This window comes from Vanacampus margaritifer, chromosome 16 (genome assembly GCF_051991255.1).
Source record: "Vanacampus margaritifer isolate UIUO_Vmar chromosome 16, RoL_Vmar_1.0, whole genome shotgun sequence".
Classification (NCBI taxonomy): Eukaryota; Metazoa; Chordata; class Actinopteri; order Syngnathiformes; family Syngnathidae; genus Vanacampus; species Vanacampus margaritifer.
The window spans coordinates 5,683,987-5,702,533 of NC_135447.1; the positions used below are offsets into that span (position 1 = coordinate 5,683,987).

The 18,547-nt window shown below is 39.0% G+C and overlaps 2 protein-coding genes across 11 annotated transcripts in view; both read left to right on the forward strand.

Moving 5' to 3' along the window:
- Positions 1–3,312, forward strand: part of abr (ABR activator of RhoGEF and GTPase) — a 93,409-nt gene extending 90,097 nt beyond the window's left edge. For all 10 annotated transcript variants that reach the window (XM_077546149.1, XM_077546150.1, XM_077546155.1 and 7 more), the window contains 2 exons: positions 205–358; positions 2,089–3,312. In XM_077546149.1, coding sequence (XP_077402275.1) covers positions 205–358; positions 2,089–2,178 — 244 coding nt within the window. In that variant the 3' untranslated portion in view covers positions 2,179–3,312. The remainder of the gene's footprint in view (positions 1–204; positions 359–2,088) is intronic.
- Positions 3,313–4,677: 1,365 nt separating this feature from the next.
- On the forward strand, positions 4,678–18,405 carry akap10 (A kinase (PRKA) anchor protein 10). Its single transcript, XM_077546751.1, has 15 exons — positions 4,678–4,898; positions 6,073–6,120; positions 6,886–7,068; positions 10,330–10,764; positions 10,993–11,091; positions 12,281–12,365; positions 12,460–12,583; positions 14,717–14,853; positions 15,008–15,152; positions 15,695–15,862; positions 16,013–16,122; positions 16,962–17,044; positions 17,108–17,160; positions 17,258–17,347; positions 17,453–18,405. The coding sequence occupies exons 1-15, from the start codon at positions 4,877–4,879 to the stop codon at positions 17,456–17,458; spliced, it is 1,788 nt and encodes a 595-aa protein (XP_077402877.1). The 5' UTR covers positions 4,678–4,876; the 3' UTR covers positions 17,459–18,405.
- Positions 18,406–18,547: the final 142 nt, after the last annotated feature.

Genomic DNA, 18,547 nt, shown 5'->3' on the forward strand with positions numbered 1-18,547 from the left:
AAGCTATTGAACTGCAGGTGTGTGTGTGGACGTGTCTCCACCTGGGCTGCAAAGTGGTATTACAGTAGTAATCTTTGTAAAAATCCGATTTTTTTTAATCATAACAATTCTGGTACCAAATCGCATTGTAGCATACAAGTGTACCTAATGTTTTGGCCGCCGAGTGCGCCTCGTTTTGAACGTTGGCCTCGTTTGCTCCCACAGGGTGGCAGAGAAGGAGCCCCTCAACAAGATGTCCCTCCATAACCTGGCCACGGTATTCGGCCCCACTCTACTCAGGCCCTCAGAGTCCGAGAGCAGCAAGGGACAGAATATTACCTCTGCCACTGACATCTGGTCACATGACGTCATGGGACAGGTAAGACCAGGAAGTCCAATTCTGTGCAAACGGGGTTACATTGCCGCCATAGGAACAGATTTCCGTCATAAATGTTGCCGTTACGGTCAGGATCTTGGCCGAAACAGTTTGATGGGTTCGTGCCTTAAAATAAGCTTGGTCAGTAAACTAAGTTTCCATATTCATTTCCCTCCCACACATTTTTTTGTGTGTCTTGGGGCCTTCTCTCAACTGCATCAATTCATCTGTCACGAGAAATGATGTGCTCCCTGTTCATTCCTGTCATTTTATGACTCCAAAAAAAAAAAAAAAAACCTGAGTAAATAACGTAAAATATTAGAGCATGAACAAACACATCCGTTCCAGGAAGTCAGTGTTTGTCTTGGAGATCACTCAAGGGCTTTGTGTTTTTGTTAGAAGCGTATAAAACGTTAAAGCTGAGTTCATCCCTGGAGTCGCGTAATGTAATAAAGCAACAAGTAAAGTGCATATTGCATATTCCATTATTTCAAAATGTCCTGGTTCTTCTTGCAGCATAAATCAAATCGAGTGTAAATCAAATGAGATCATGACCAGCAGGGAACACAAAATACGATGATGCAGAACTTGCGATCAATCAAACCGTGTTACGGTTTTTGTGGCAGCCACAAATATGAAGGAGAGGGCAATGCAGTTGAGCCAGTCCTGAGAGAATTATTTGATCAATTAATTGATCGGTCATTAAGGTGGTTAACCTGTGACTGAACTATGCGACTTTTTTCAATTACTGTTACGTGTAGAATGTTGTGTAATGCAGATATTATGTTGGCCATTGCTCAGAAATAAGAATCAGAAACCTTAAGAACATTTTTGATTTCAGTGCCATCTAGTGGTGAACTAAAAATTACTTCATTTTAAAAACCCACTATTAATTTCAATAATATGCCAAAAAAAAAGTATATTCTATCACATCAATTTACTTTTTTTATTATATATATATAATTGTATGCCTACTAATTTAACCAATAATAGTACCTCTGCTTTGCTCTTGTTAGCTTCTCCCGCTAGCCGCCCTCGTTAGCCACGCCGGCTCATTCTTGCTAGCCGCTCCCGCTAGATCCTGCTCGCTTGCTCACTGAACTTCATTTCCTGTCTTTCATGATTGGACAATCAATCTGATTTAATCCAGGTGTGCCTGACCTCAGTAACCACAACGACAATCGCCAGACACACCTGGATTGATCAGTTTGTCCAATCGTGAACGACAGGAAACGAAGGGAGTGGTATGGAGTTCGGGAAGTAGTGTAGCTTGCGTGCTTCAAAATGGTTGCATTCTATTGGTTGACCACGAGATGGCACTGCTGTCCCTGATGTCAAAATTCTATGTTGAACTTAAAACATGATGATGTGAATCTTGTAAGACTTATTTATGTATTTGTTTATGTATTTATTTATGTATTTAAAACTATTTATTTATGTATTTATTTATGTATTTAAAACTATTTATTTATTATTAAAATTAGACTCAAACCTTTTTGAGTTTTTGTTGATTAAAACTATCAAATATGGAATTGACTCAAATGTGGCTAAAACTTTTGTTTGCATGGAATATGTCAAATATGTCTTTGTTTAAAATATGTCATTGTTTTTGTTGAAGGGAAATGTTAGGTATCGGTGACTCCTCAAGACGAAAATAACATTGCTGCTAAATGTGTAAAATGCTTTGCTTGATGTCCAACAGTGTCAAATGTGTGACCCGTTTGTGTCTGCAGGTGCAAGTGTTGCTCTACTACCTGCAGCATCCTCCCATCTCTTTTGCCGAGCTCAAGCGGAACACGCTCTACTTCTCCACCGACGTTTAAGGCCCATCTCGCCTCCGTCGGGGCAAGCGACACCCGGAGAGTGAGAGACTGCGTACGATCCTCGGTCCTGCTACCTCGCCTCTCCTCTCTTTTTTTCTCTTGACTGTACAGCACCCCCCCCCCCCTCCTTTCCTTGATTTAAAATTGTAATACGAGGGAGGGATTTCGGAGGCCACAGCCTGGCGCCGTGGCACAGGATCAAGCCCGGGGACGCCACGTTGAGCTTTGTCCCCTGTTCAGAGGCATTCCACAACAACTGCATTTATGTTTTATAATAATTCTGTTGTTTCCTTTTTCTGTCTCTCTGGCTTTGCGCATGTGGAGGAGGTGTGTGTGTGTGTGTGTGTGCGTGTGAGTGAAAGGAACGAACGGCTGGCAAAGAGTGTCTCTTTCTTAAACAGACATTCCCTCCCCATTGATTCTTGGCCAGATTAGCCGTATTTATTTTAAATATCTATATATATCTGTGCCTGTACAGTTCTGTGCAATTAGAGAGATGCTCTAAGGAGTTTGTTTTTGAAGTCTATTCAGGTAGTGATGTTATTTTTTAGTCCCGATTTTCTCACTCGCCATATTCATGGTTGGTAAATTGTTCTGAAATGTTCACCGCAGAAGCTGTTTTGTTACCCAGCACGTTGTAAAAAAAATAAAAAAATAAAAACAGAAACAAAAAAAAGTAAGTTTAGTTGGGACTCAATAGGGGGTAAAAACACAACAAATAAGACATTGTCGCCTTTTCTTTTTCTTAGTGTTACATTGCAAGCCTATTCCAAGCGTCTCACTGCATCGGTATACTCTATAGGAAGATTTGTGTAGTTGCCGTCATTGCATGTTCAACTCATAATTGAGATCAGGCTAAGTAACGCAAAGAGAGGTTGTGTGAGCAAAAGGCCCTTTTCTGCTCTGTATACAAAGCCAACCTTTCTGCTGTCAGGTCTGCAACATATTGGGAAAAAAAATGCTGCAAAAACTTGAGTATTATTATTTGGTATTTTTCATAGAAGATCAAAAAAATGAAAATGCATTTTACTTCCTTTGCAAATAATTTAAGTATGCTGTACTGTAATTTTGAGGCTAAATGTAAATGTGAACGTTCTCCCCTTTTTATAGTGAAATAAAAGACAAACCAACTCACTTTGTGCTGATTTCCAATTATTTACAAATGAAGCCATGCATTACAAACAGGGAAAAAAATTAACAGGACATCCTGTCACTAATTTGTGACGAGTCCTGGTTGAGAGGCGGGCTACACCGTAGCTATTCACCACACATAGGTGAGGTTAAGGATCAAAGAAAACTACTGTACATGACTACTTGCTTTCCACAATATATTCTTCTAACCTTAAAGAGTTCAGACCATTCAAAAACAATTCCACGTCATTTGAAATTGTTCAATATAATTCCATGTCATTCAGTATAATTAAATGTCATTTCACATCATTACGATATTTTCAAAATCATTCCACGTTTTCATATTTTTTCTTTTTATTTATTCAACTTAGCGCTTAAGCTTCTCCAGAAATTTCACATTTTAGTTATTGATCACTTATTTGTTTTATCCTATTATGATAATCACCACCGCGTCACAAAATACTGGTGATCCGGTAAAATGTTTTTTGTTTTGTTTTTTACTTTGTGTATATGTGACAGTGTTGATTATTAGTTGTACTGTACAGTATTCCATTTTTTTATAATGTATTTATTCTTAAATGTTTATTATAGCTCAGATTAATTTTAGTTTTTAATTGTATTAATCTATTATTTTGATGACAGAAGTTCTTTTTAAACCTTTTTTTTTTAAATAAAATAAAAGCAACAGTGATGGTAAAGGTTAACAGTAACGTTTGGCATATAGGGCTAACAAAGAATATTGTTTCAAAAATGTAGACTTTGAAATTGGTTGGAATGTATGTTGAGAATACAATAGGCTGGTTCTTGGTGTTCACTTGAGTTTCTTTATTCAGACAAGGTATCAGATGACAGTTTACAAATGAGGATGAATGAGATGACAGATGGATGAACAATGAGGAAATGCATACTTCAACAAATATCACACAGCGTATACAAAACAACCATAAGAGAACCAAGGCATCGTTTTTGCTACAGAAAACCCATTAAAAAAATAATACATGAAAACACTACCAACATAAATGGGTATTATTGCTACTTTCTTAAAAGTGGCTTAAGACAATTAAGAAGGCACTGAAATGCATCGATGCGTTCTGATGGTCTATAGAGACCTCTAGTGGCCAACAACAGCACAAAATCCAGTCTAGTGTAGCCTCGGACTTAGTGTGTAATGTTATTCGTGTATGTTGTGTTTTTATTGTAATGTGTACTGTAGTTCGGTAAATAGATGGATGGATTTATAGGCAAATTCTAAAATACATTATTTACGTTTTGTCTTGAATTACTGTACACTCGTGCAGTGAAGAGACACAAGCATTATCATTTTCTAACTACATTTCCCACAATGCTCGTGTACCAGAAGCCCGGAAGTTGGAGGTTTATTGACAACATGGCTGCCGATCTCGCAGTGGCTTTGGCGAAAATTGGGATTTGACAGCGTTCACCGGGTGTACACTCGCACACCTTTTCCATGTGTTGGGTGTACAGCGCGGATCTATTTGAATGAAGGGACCTGTCAACCCACGGGATGGTGTCAGTGAGCTGAGGAAACGTTCTGAGTGAAACCGTCATGTCGTTTTTCAAGCGGAAAGGTGAGGAAGCTCTCGACTACAACGTCAACTGTAGAGAGCTACTTGGAAAAGACAGCGGGAGAGAAAACGATCCACTAACTTAAATCTTACGTTCATTTAAATGTGACTGTTATTTTGTCTAAGTTAATAGGCTGTTGGTTCGGCGAATGCCTGCAGTGCGGCTCACGTCGTAGCGTTTAGCTTCCGAGTAGCCTCCCCATCATCGTCATCGCTGCCTGATCTAATGCAGCTACTGTACAGGGCCACCAGGAAATAAAATATAGGGGATAAACCATAACATGGTTAATATTCTACTTAAGCAACACCTGCGTATTTATCCATACCCATAGGTAAGCTTTGGCGTTTTTTCCCCCCATTGTGTCACATTAACTACAGGTACAGTTACCCCCCCAACACCCCAAAACATTTTTTACAGTGTTGTGAAGACAAATTAAAAACCGTGAAATAAGTAAATAACTGTACTAGGACTGAGGGGTGGATGGGGGGTGATAAGACCGCAACGTCCAAAAACTGTAGTAATCTTGTGTTTATTCAGGAAATCACTGTACAATGTCGAGAGCAAACATATTTTCTCCATTGGCTACAGGGATGAAAAGCAGCTGACTTAGCAGTTCTACCATAGGAGGAAACGAGAAGAAAAGATCTCTCTGTTATGTAGTGACTGCAGTGGCTTTTAGGAAGTGGGTGTTTTCTTGACGATGTTGTTTAAATGTTTTGAACTTATTGTGTGCTACGGCAATTGCATTGGTTGCAAACTAGATATTATGTACAGAACACTTGTTCTTTTCTTCAACCTCCAAAGGCAAAATCATGTAAAGTTGGATTATTTGGAGCTCAAGCCTAATTTTCTGGAAAAATAGGCTTTGGCGGATGGCAACAAAGAAGGGGGGGAAAAAAAGTTGACTAGCATGTCTTGCCTTACCTTCCAAGCCTGCCATGGTGCACTCTTTCTAACGCCTCTCAGTGTTGATGTGTGAGAGGCCCGAGTGAGCAGGACTGTGAGGTCTTTCACATTCACCTACAGTTGACCAGTTTCCATTGCCCCACAGTCAATTATTTGCTTTGCGTTCCTCACCATATTTCACTTTCCTGTTGTAACTTGGAGCAAGTGACCTCTTTGTTATTCTTTCTGAAGACACCATTTAAATGTCCTTATTTGTCTGTCTGCCTGCAGCCAAAAGCAAAGAACCTGAGAGAGTGACCGACACAAAAGCCAACAGAGGTGAGTTCGTCATTATTCAGTGAGTGTAAACGATGGAGGGACACTGCTAGGGATAGACCGCCGATATTGGGCATTTTGATGAATATCGGTATATCGACCTTTTTTTTCCCAAATCTGATGGCCGATAAAAGGGAACTATTTATTTACATTTTCAGTTAACTTTATAGAATATGCTGCTGACCCTGGGAACCTTCCGAACGTTTTGTTTTGGTGTGACATTAAGACAAGGAAATGTGATAGTTTAAGAATTCAGTTTTTTTTTTTTAATTTAGGAAAAAACAATGCTATGGTATTTACTTCTTTAAGTTTCCATTTATTAATTTAAAACGTACTGATACCCTTGGGAGCTACATTAATATTTTTTAGAAATTTAAATTAAAATATATTGTCTAAGATTAAAAAAAAGAAAAATCTGCATTTTGAAAAGCTTAATGTTCAATAACAGTCAACAAAGTCAAGATTGGCATTTGTATTTTTTTTTTTATTTGACGCCAATACCCCCCCTTTTTTTTTTTACTTAAAATGAATATCAGCTTCAAATATCGGTTATCAGCCTCCTTGACTACAAATTAAAAAAAATAACATATCGGTCTATCTCTAGACACAGCATTTTTTAAATATTAGCATTATTATTCTATACATTTTTTACCATCTAAAAAAAACATCCCGTAAATACTTTTCCACGTCATCTTAAGAACGAACTGCCCTTCCAACCTTTCCCTTATTCTCCTCTTCAATGTTCCGCAAACCCCCCTCCGTTCACAGGCCTCATCAGCCCTCACTCACCATCGCTAGCATTGAAGAACCATGCCATCCAGGAAGTTGCGGGGCCCAGCCACGTGGCCATCAACGCCATCTCTGCCAACATGGACTCTTTCGCCCGAGGTCGCACGGCCATCCTCAAGAAGCAGCCCAGCCACATGGAAGCCGCACACTTTGGCGATCTCGGTACGGACCCTGAATTCTTACACCGTTTGTCGCGCTTATCGATTAATAAATCTCTTTGACTGCCAGACGTTTTCAGAAAAGGGATGCCGTTGGGTGCCAGCCGATTTAAGCATTTTTGACTGATCTTTCAAGGTCCACAGAAAATTATGTCTTTGGACTATGGAAACACACATACTACCAAATGAAAGACTGGACTCTCATCTTTCATCAGAAAATCCGTTTTTCAGTAATCAACAATAGAAAATGGTTAGTTTCCCCTCTGTTTTGAAGAAAAACGTATTTTAACGTCTTTGGCACTCCTCCATAGGATTTTACTAAACGTTATTTAACGTTTTTGGCAGTCAATTAAAAAAATTATAGGTTTTCATACTCTTGTTAACAAAAGTAGAAAAAATGTTAAACTAATAGAAATAGTTAAAACGAGAGACGATCAAATTAATTGAGGGAAGGTCAGGAAAACATCTACAGGGAAAATGTCAGAATGTTCTGATTTTGTGATAGTTCTATTCCATGCTTTACAATGATTGTTTTTTTAATCCAATAATGCCAATGGGTTCATCATTAAAATGAATAAAATAGCTGAATTTGCTTATTTTACTTTTCAGACACATGGGTGAGAAGGGAAAAGAGATATTGCACTTTTGAGTGCATCCAGCGGCTACAGGAAGCTTAATTAAAATCTTTCAAAACAAAGTTCAAAATTGAAATATAGGCTAATCTATTTTGGGTCATCTTTCATCAGAAAAAAAACTGTTTGTTTCTACCTTATTCCGTTCTTCAGTAATCAACAATAGAAAATGGTTAGTTCCACCTCTGTTTTGAAAAAAACATCTTTTAACGTCTTTGGCACTCCTCCATAGGATTTTACTAAACGTTATTTAACGTTTTTGGCAGTCAAAGAGATCATCTTTAAATAAAGGGAATAGGGTCATTGGTTACCATGGCAATAGCAAAACCCTGCCATGTCAAGATGAATCTGTTTTGACAGAGGTGGAAAAACCTGTACCGCTGCCCAGGCAACAAAAAAGGCTGCAAGAAAAATAACTTATAATAACATTGGTCGTTTGCAGCGTTGAAGTGAAAATGTGATATTTTCCGCGTGTTTTGGTGAGCCATCCACTTAAAGCAGGATTTTTTTTTTTGTCTGTTGTTTTCACATGATGGGATGTCCCAAAAGAGCCGGAATGACTAATAACTGTTTTCATTGAACGTGGCCTTGAATTTGCTTTGCAGTCCTCGGGCACATTCCTGTGATTTTACCCTTTTAGAATGCCAGATGGCATTCAAGCAATCTCCCGTCATTCACAGCATAAGCATAGTTTGCTGCTAAGTATGACATGGTAGCAAAACATTCAAAAGCCAAACACATTTGAATGTTTTTATATTTAAAATTCCGCCTCTCCCGCCGCCAAAAGCTGTAAAAATGTGCTTTTAAGTAGATTAGTTCCTTTTCTAACCACTGCCTAAATACAAGCCAGAGCGTCAAATGTTTGATCGCCTGCATACAATATTGAACTACTTCCCATCAAAACCGAAAGTAGTAATCATGTGACTATTTATTCTTGTGTTGCCTTTCAAACGTATAATTCTACCAATCAGTCCAAAACATGCCTGTTTGTCTTTTCTTTTTCTTTTTTTTTTTTACAGACAAAATCATTTGAAATAAAAAGTAATTTCTTAACAAATCAAATACAAGTGCACCTCCATAGATGGGAATATTGTGCAAAAGGTCGTTTATTTCAGTATTTCAATTTGAAAAAGTTAAACTTGTATATTGATGAGATTAATAAAAAAATGCTAAAACTAATTGTTAACTCATTTGCATATTTAAATTATTTGTGATTGTTCCTTATTTATGTTTGAGTTTTAGCTGCAAGCTATAATTAGCAAAAATAGAAAAAAAACAATATGTATTTTTCCCTGTATGTCTAGTGAATTTATATAATATGAGTCATCATGTGATTTTTTTTTTTTTTTGACTAGGGATGTTTGATACAAGGGTTAGACCGATTATCGACCGGGCCGATTATCGACCGGGCCGATTATCGGCATCGATGTTCCGCAAAACCATATGGCTGCTAACAGATCGATTTAAAAGTGTATTAACTTCATGGAAGTACTTATTTATATTTTCAGTTAACCTTACAAGAGATGCTTTTACCCCGGAAATTCTCTGCAGCTTCCGTTTTTGTTTTAAATTAAAACTAAGATAAGTCAAGCTTGACAAATCAGATATGTTTAAATTTTGGAAAATTTATTTACTATAGAAAAGTTTTCACCTAACTTTTTAAAACTTGATGACGACCCTAGGAGGACCCTGAACTTTTTTAGAAAAAAAAAAAAGATGTCTAATTAAAAAAAAAAAAAAAATGCAAATCTTAAATTGTAAGTTTTTTGTTTTGTTTTTTGCTCCAACATTTTCCCTTTCAGTGAAAAAGAATACTGGCTCCAAATACCGGTTATCGGCCTCCCTGATTACTAATAATTGATTTATTGGCGCTGAAAAATTATAGGCCTGATACGGATACTGATAGATATTATAACATTTTTAATTCTTCATTTCATATATTAACCATTGTTACACATTATTAACATTTTAATTCTTTATATTAACCTTGCCGAAATGTTTTGTGTCCTGTGCAGAGCAGATGGTGTTGATTTCTGTATAATCTGACCTTAAACTGGGACATACTATTTAGTCTAAAAAAGTTCCTTCTCAGCGCTTTGTGCGAAAACACATTTGGTCCTTGAGAACAGAATCTGTTTCGAACACGCACTCCTGACTCTGTTTTCGCCATCGCTCATGGAAAAGTACCCAGAGAGTATGTTTTGTCTACAAATGAAAGAGAGGCGGTCGGTTTTAACTATGAGAAGCCATTTTACACGCGGAAGAGACACATTTCGACGCTCTGAATCCCACCTGTTTTAAGTGATGAATTTAGAGGCTGTTTGAGTGTCCAGAGATCTCTGTTAGATAAAATCATTTTTGCAAAGGTGTTTTTTCTTGCATTAAATCTGTCTTCAAGTTTTGGAACACGCAAAGAGGACAAATAATTTTAATCCTCTTTCAATACCTTTTTTTTTTTTTTCTGGGGAGAAAAAAAAATCCTCTTTCAATACCTAATATCGGCACTCGCCCATCCCTGTTGCTTATACTAGTGTTTGCAATTACTTGCTGTCAAATTATGCGTTTTAAAAATTGTCTCTACTCTAAATCTGTGCCTTTCCACTCATTTACAGTCCATTTGCTGTGTGTTGCAGGTCATTCCAGTGTGAACTATCAGCCCCAGGAAACCCGCTCTCGGCTGTCCAAAACAGTGGACCAAGTGCTCCGGGACAATGTGGCCATCCCCCATTACATGCGTTTCATGGAGCGTCAGGGTGCGGACCACCTGGTCGGCTTCTGGCTGGAGGCCGAGAGTTTCCGCTCCGCCAGCTGGTCGCGGGTCCGAGCGCACAACCTCAACTCTGTCAAACACAGCTCCTTGGCTGAACCCGTCTCCGGCTCCGAGGTGCCGGAGCTCCCCCAGCATAATTCCCACATCCTGGACCGGAACAGCACCGGAGTCACGGCGCAGCAGGACCCACCCGGCACGGCCGAGAGTCCCAGCAGGCAGCCTTCATCCAGGACCGGGACCCCTTCCAAAGCGCAGTCGAACATCAGCCTGCAAGATCTGTCGGACAAACTCATGAGAAGTAAGGCAGCTTAGCTCCTGATTGCATTCCTGTTCGTCCATCTTTGAGATTTGGTGAGCCGCTAGATCCTGCGTGGCGCTTTCCTTCCGGCTGCCTGCTCAAGCCGTTAATCAGATTAATATTTGCTCTAGTGCTTCCTGCTTGTAAGATTTTTGTTGACTTCATATGGATACCCCCCCCCCCCCCCCCCCCAAAAAAAAATCCAAACTAATCCAAGTCTTGTTTTAGGTATTGAAAAAGATGCTGTTACAATCTTCACCAAGTACGTTTCTCCGGATGCTGCGAGGCCCATCCCGATCACAGAACAGACCCGAAATGATATAGTTGGTAAGATGGACTTCGTTCTTCTGAGTTAGTAAAGATAACTTATGACTCTGAGTCTGCTGTAGTGTTCATTTTTATCCGCCGTTTTTAAATTTAGTCTCAGTTTTAGTCCGTTTTCAATCACGCTTGTTGGTTTTTATCATAGTTAGTCAACCTCATCCCATTTTTTTTTACTTAGTCCAAGAAAACAGGATTTTATTCATCTAGTTTTAGTCAACAAAAGTGTCAATGTTTTAGTCAGGACAATCATTTTACCCTGGTATATATTTTTGATCAAAAGATTATGTTGAACATTTCAGATCTAAAACTATTTGACATAACATTTTTTTCTCATCTTTTTGATGAACAACTTCACACACAACAACAAGGTGGGCTACTATGGCGCCGTGCTATTAGCTAGTAAGTTAGCCAGCATTAGTTAGCGGTTGGGTAAACATTATTGTTGGAACGTTATATGCATTGGATTAATATTACATTATAACTACAATTTATGTTATTATTATTATTTTTTGCACACTATCTGCAGATTTGAAAGTGGATGTGTCACGACAATATCAGTGACAGATTAGCAGAGACAAGATTTTACAAAATCATATCATTTTCGTCTCCTTTTTGTTCCTGAACTAAAATGTCCATAGATTTTAGTCCATTTTTTATTAAGTGAAGTACATTTTCATCTTGTCTTCATTAGTTGATGAAAATGAATACTAATTTAGTCCCAGTTATTGTTTATTAACTCATTCACTGCCATTGACGACCATAGACGTCAAAATTTCATTTGAGCTATTTCTATTAGTTTAACATTTTTAAATTTTGAACAGATATCAAATTTGTGATTAAAAAGTGAAGTCATGTGATTAATTACAATTAAAACATTTGAGGCCTAATTAAAATAAATAAATAAAAAATATTAAAAATAAGGGGCGTTTAATCGTAATTAATCACATGATAATTTTATATCTGTTAAAAATGTACAATAAAAAAAATCGAGGTTTTCATAAAAAAAAAAATTATGAAATGGAAAAAAAAAGTTAAACTAGTAGAAATAGTTCACATGAATTTTTTGACGTCTATAGTCGTCAATGGCAGCGAAGGAGTTAATGAGGGTGTTAGTCGAGTCCAGTGAATCAGTTTAGTTTAGTTTCCGTTGACGGAATGAACACGAGTCTGCTGCTGTCCTTTGTATGTTTAGCTAAGATTTGCGGTGAAGATGGCATGGTGGACCCAAATTGCTTCGTCATCGCACAGTCGGTGGTCTTCGCCGTCTTAGAGCAACAGTAAGTTTCTGCTGGAGTTCATCGTCACACGACCTTGGTTGCAGTTTGGCGTGCGGGATTACAGTTGAACCAATTTCTCTAAATGCGTCCCTAGATACTTGATTGAATTCCTGCGGAGTCATCATTTCTGTAAATACCAGATCGAAGTGTTAACGAGTGGCTCGGTGTTCCTGGCCGACATCTTGTTCTGCGAGTCGGCGCTCTTCTACTTCTCGGAGGTGAGTCGGCCCCAAAAGGAGTGACGCAATGCGGGAGTCGGCCGACCATAACATGGTCCTTTTGCTTTTCACAATCAGTGCCTCTGTTTTTCTTTTAGCCTTATGAAAGCAGGAATGTACATTTATGCACTCACAGTCAGAATTGAAGTTCTCGGAGTTTTGTTAATCAGTACAACTCTAAACAACTGAAATAAGGAGTTCAAAATATTTTATATAAATTTCATGGTCGTAGTGATATTCTGAGATTTAAAGGTGCGCAAACAATGCTAATCCGTTTTGATTTGTGTGTATAATTCTGTACTGGAGAAATCAGGTCAGCTTTAGCAATACTGGTCATTGTTGTAAAAAAAAAAAATAAATAAGAGAGAGAACACAAATAGACTAAACTACAAAACTCTCTGAATTTCTTGTTTCACTGACTTCATCTTTGTGATAACAGATCCTGTCTTGCGCAATGCATTGCATCACTTCCTGGTTCACTTTTCTTTTTTTTTTTTGCGTAACAAAACATACTGACGGACCATCAGAGTGCTGATCCAGTCTGTAAAGTGTAACTCACTTAAATGCTGTATGTAGACCACATCATCGTCAGGGGTGCTCGAGTCCGGTCCTCGAGCGCCCCTATCCAGCCATTTTTTCATGTTTCCCTCCTGCAGCACACCTGAATCTAATGATCAGCTTATCAGCAAGCCTGGTAACAATTCTGATCTCTCTCTCTCTCTCCATTCTCTCTCTTCCTCTCTCTCTTCCTCTCTCTCTCTCTCTCTTTCCATTCTCTCTCTCTCTCACTCCATTCTCTCTCTCTCATGCTCTCTCTCTCTCTTCCTCTTTCTCTCACTCCATTCTCTCTCTCACGATCTCTCTCTCTTCCTCTCTCTCTCTCCATTCTCTCTCTTCCTCTCTCTCTCTCACTCCATTCTCTCTTTCTCTCTCTCTCTTCCTCTCTCTCACACTCTCTCTCTTCCTCTTTCTCTCACTCCATTCTCTCTCATGCTCTCTCTCTCTCTCCATTCTCTCTTCCCCTCTCTCTCTCTCACTCCATTCTCTCTTTCTCTCTCTCTCTCTTCCTCTCTCTCTCCATTCTCTCTCTTCCTCTCTCTCTCTCACTCCATTCTCTCTTTCTCTCTCTCTCTTCCTCTCTCTCACACTCTCTCTCTCTTCCTCTTTCTCTCACTCCATTCTCTCTCATGCTCTCTCTCTCCATTCTCTCTCTTCCCCTCTCTCTCTCACTCCATTCTCTCTTTCTCTCTCTCTCTCTTCCTCTCTCTCTCCATTCTCTCTCTTCCTCTCTCTCTCACTCATTCTCTCTCTCACGCTCTATCTCTCTTCCTCTTTCTCTCACTCCATTCTCTCTCTCACACTCTCTCTCTCTTCCTCTCTTTCTCCATTATCTCTCTTCCTCTCTCTCTCTCACTCCATTCTCTCTTTCTCTCTCTTTCTCTCTCTCTCTTCCTTTCTCTCACTCCATTCTCTCTCTCTCTCTCATGCTCTCTTTCTCTCTCTCTTCCTCTTTCTCTCACTCCATTCTCTCTCTCTCATGCTCTCTCTCTCTCTCTTCCTCTTTCTCTCACTCCATTCGCTCTTCCTTTCTCTCTCTTCCTTTCTCTCACTCCATTCTCTCTCTCACGCTCTCTCTCACTCCATTCTCTTTTTCTCTCTCTTCCTCTCTCTCTTCCTCTCTCTCTCACTCCATTCTCTCTCTCTCATGCTCTCTCTCTCTCTCTCTTCCTCTTTCTCTCACTCCATTCTCTCTCTCATGCTCTCTCTCACTCCATTCTCTTTTTCTCTCTCTTCCTCTCTCTCTTCCTCTCTCTCTCACTCCATTCTCTCTCTCTCATGCTCTCTCTCTCTCTCTTCCTCTTTCTCTCACTCCATTCGCTCTTCCTCTCTCTCTCTCACTCCATTCTCTCTTTTTCTCTCTCTTCCTCTCTCTCACTCCATTCTCTCTCTCTCACGCTCTTTCTCTCACTCCATTCTCTCACTCCATTCTCTCTCTCTCTCTCCATTCTCTCTCTTCCTCTCTCTCTCTATTCCTCTCTCTCTCACTCCATTCTCTCTTTCTCTCTCTCTCTCTTCCTCTCTCTCTCTCTCCATTCTCTCTTTCTCTCTCTCTCTCGCTCTTTAATTTTGCAGTACATGGAAAAGGAGGAAGCAATGAATGTACTGCAGTTCTGGCTGGCGGCTGACAACTTCCAAAACCAACTGGCAGCTAAGAAAGGCCAGTATGATGGCCAGGAGGCCCAAAATGACGCCATGATCCTTTATGACAAGTGGGTGTCGTTTTATTGCAATTTTTATGGAGACATTTAGGTTGATGATGAAAACGGATCTATTAAAGCAATTTCACTTACCCAGACTAAAAGTCGTATGGGCTTGTTTTATTTTTCGCAACTCAAATGAGAAATCGTCTTGTTCATTTCTTAGATATTTCTCACTCCAAGCTACGAACCCGCTGGGATTTGGCGACTCGGTACGCATGGAGATCGAGTCGAACATCTGCCGGGAGGGGGGGCCTCTTCCCGAATGTTTTACCACTCCACTTAGACAAGCCTGGACCACCATGGAGAAGGTGCAGGCCAAGTTAGCTATGTTATGAACTCATTTGCTCCCAAAAACGCCATTTATACCATTTTTTATTTTTATTTTTTACTTTTTTATGCTAGAGCATTTGATCTGCAAAGAACGGCTGAAGAAATGCTAGTTATTACACAAACGGCCAGCAGGTGGCAGGGCCATGTTGAAAAAAAAAATCTCTTTTACTCACATTTCTAAATAGATTTGTGAATAATGATGAAACTTGGCTATATTCTAATGCTAATTGCTGAAAAACAGAAACGGAAAGAAATATACTCCCCCCCCATATTAAAAGAAGACACTCTAATCTTTCTTTTGGTAGGTTCCATGTTTTTATAGCAATAGAACACAATATTCTGTGGGCCTTGCAAAATCAGTCCAAATCCAGTAAAACAGCCGGGAGTGAAGGGGGTTGCTTCAGTGAAAATGGCTGGGAGTGAATGAGTTAATATGGCTCCTTGTATACTTTCACTATCTATGGAACGTCTAGGCACGACATAAATTGTTTTGTTTTTTTTAAACTGTTCTTGTGTTCAGGTGTACATGCCAGGCTTTTTGTCTAGCAACCTTTACTACAAATATCTGAGTGACCTCCTCAATTCGGTGCGGGCCGACGAGTTTGTGAATGTCAACGCTCCGGGTCAGGGCGGGCCGGCGGACAACGAGCGCTCCAGTTCAAGCGCCAGCGAGGCCTCTCTGATGCAGGTGACCCCCGACCCTCCCTCATGTCCTCAATTCACTCTTACGTGACATTTAGAAACGGTTAATGCCAAAGAGCAATAAGCGTTTCAGGAGAGATAAATCCCAATGTTACTTGGATACATATTTTGAACATGGTATTTTTTTTTATGACAGTCCGGTGCCAAAAAGGCAGTGATAAAGATCTTGAAAAACTTTGATGAGGCCATAACGGTGGACGTCGCCAGCCTTGACCCGGAATCTTTGTACCAGAGGCCGTATGCTGGGTGAGTAATGTCGCTTGAATACTGTAATTATTAGTGCACACACACATTGCTTATCTCATTTTGCTGTGACATATTTCCAATAAGCTCATGCAATGCCACCATTTCACTAATTAAGTCACGTGGATCCTGACCTGTAGAGTAGAAATGAGAGGCGTGAATTGCCAAGTACCTTTCGATTCGTGTCACGATTCAATTTGATACCGATTAATCCCGATACAAATCTATAAAGTGATTATTGCGATTTTTTTTTTAAACTCAAATTTAGAAAATACTAATTAGTAAACATGTACACTGTAAGATTTGTATGAAAATGTATTCGTTTATCTGAAAATCATATGATATAAAAATCGATTCGGCCGCATATCAAATTGATTCGAGAATTGCGATATATCGCCGGATCGATTTTTTTCTAACACCCCTAGTAGAAATATTTGAATGAAAATTGAAACCACTTTGAATCATTTCAAAACTATCAATATTTGATTTTTTTTTTTCTAGAAGTGACACCCCAAAAGTAATAATTTCTTAAATTACTGTGTCGAGCCTTTTTGGTTAGGAGACTTAAGTCATTCCAAAATGTTGATGTATGCTTCGGTTCAGTGGCATGCTGAAAAGTTCGGTTTAGCGTTCTAATGGACACCTGAACTTGATTTTTTTGTCAAAATGTAAAGGTTAAAGGAAGAAATTGTCATTTGTAAATGGCAATGTCAATTTGTAGTTTATTCTATTAAAAAAAAAAAAATCACAATAACTGGATCTGTCCTTTAAATCCAACACATGTAGTCGTCTTTTCGCTAGCACCGCTTCTTATTGTGTTTTATTGTTTTGTTTCTCTTCAGAAAGATGACATTCGGGAGGGTGAATGAGTTGGGCCAATTTATCAGGGAGGCAGAACCGGAACCAGACGTGAAGAAATCCAAAGGTACGATGCACTCTCAGGCGACGTTACCTTCTTGTCTAACTCCTCCTCTTGTTCCTATTTTAGGCTTCATGTTTTCACAAGCCATGAAGAAATGGGTGCAGGGCAACTCAAATGAGGTGAGACCACAACAAAGCATACTCCGTGTCAAATTTGTCACAAGGCATTTAAATGAGAATAGAACAGAAGTTCATCTTATTCAAATGTTGATTGAAGGCTCAGGAGGAAATGGCCTGGCAGATTGCGAAAATGATCGTCAACGATGTTGTGCAGTCAAACCATGACAGTCCTGTCAAGTCCACCAAGGTTTGGGTTATAAAAAAAATAATAAAAAAAATCTCTCATAAAGTTCCATGATAGCTGCTTAAGGAAATTATTTCTTTGTATGTTATTTGTTTTGTCTCCATGCAGTTATGACCCTAAGAAGACCGCCTCCTGCAAAAACGCTGGCTGACGAGACACATGGCTTACCCGACAACAAACGGAAAGTACCGTACCTCATTGTTCCAACTCCGTAACACTATAAAAGTGCGCAATGGTCAGTTGAAGTGAAGCCAAGCCCGTTGCATCATCACATGACGGCGACTCTTTCAAACTCAGTCCGGTTCTGAAAAGCAACCTTGCACAAAAGACACCCCCCAAGCATGTCCGTCAAGACTACGACCAAACTGTTGCAGACCCGTCGTGTCGTCTCATCTCGGACCTCCGGAGGATGTCGCACAGACTGAATTATGCTCGTTTCCTCACGACACACCTCCCCATGCCTTTTTTTTTTTATGACCATTCCTTGTTTTTAGAAGACATTTTTTCTTAAAAAAAAATAAAAAAATAGCCAAATAAGATTTTGGAGTGTTACCCCCTTTTACACCTTTAGCCTGCCTGTCCAATGGTGAATGATGTAAGATGGACATTTGGGAGAGGATCTGCAAATGACAATGAACTAGAGGAAGACCCGACCTTTTGGCACCTTTCAGAGCGTAGAATAAAATAACTCCGTGATGAATTCAAATGCTCCACTTGTGATGGAAAACTCCATGTTATAAATGGTATATATAGCTATACATATGTATAATGTAGACTGGTTTATCCCATATATAAATATAAATGTCAGTAATTTTTTTAAATGGTGGCCGCTGTTTATTATTATTATTATTTTTTTTTTTTTGTATGCATCTCAGAAAAAAAACTGGAAACGTGCTCAATGAATTAACCAGTTTTTTTTGTTTTTGTTTTAGCCTTACTGAGGTGTGGATAAAAAGGAAGGAGTTTTTGGTACCATGTACCTCTAATGTTTTTGGATATGTATGTGCACCTAATCTAAATCTATTTAAATTGTGTTTGATTTAAATACATACTTGATCAAAGGTTTTGTCTTTGCTTGTTTTTATGATTCCCCCTCATAACAGATTACTACTGACGTATAATGTTGCACAAATGAAAAATGTGCTGAACTGTTTTTCTTTTGATTGTTTTATATAAGCCATAGATTGTTTTCATACAAATATT

Coding starts and splice junctions, on each gene's coding strand:
- akap10 (XM_077546751.1), top strand. CDS start 4,877: ATGTCGTTTTTCAAGCGGAAAG. Junction 7,069..10,329: donor CGCACACTTTGGCGATCTCG/GTACGGACCCTG, acceptor TGTGTGTTGCAG/GTCATTCCAGTGTGAACTAT. Junction 11,092..12,280: donor GACCCGAAATGATATAGTTG/GTAAGATGGACT, acceptor TTGTATGTTTAG/CTAAGATTTGCGGTGAAGAT.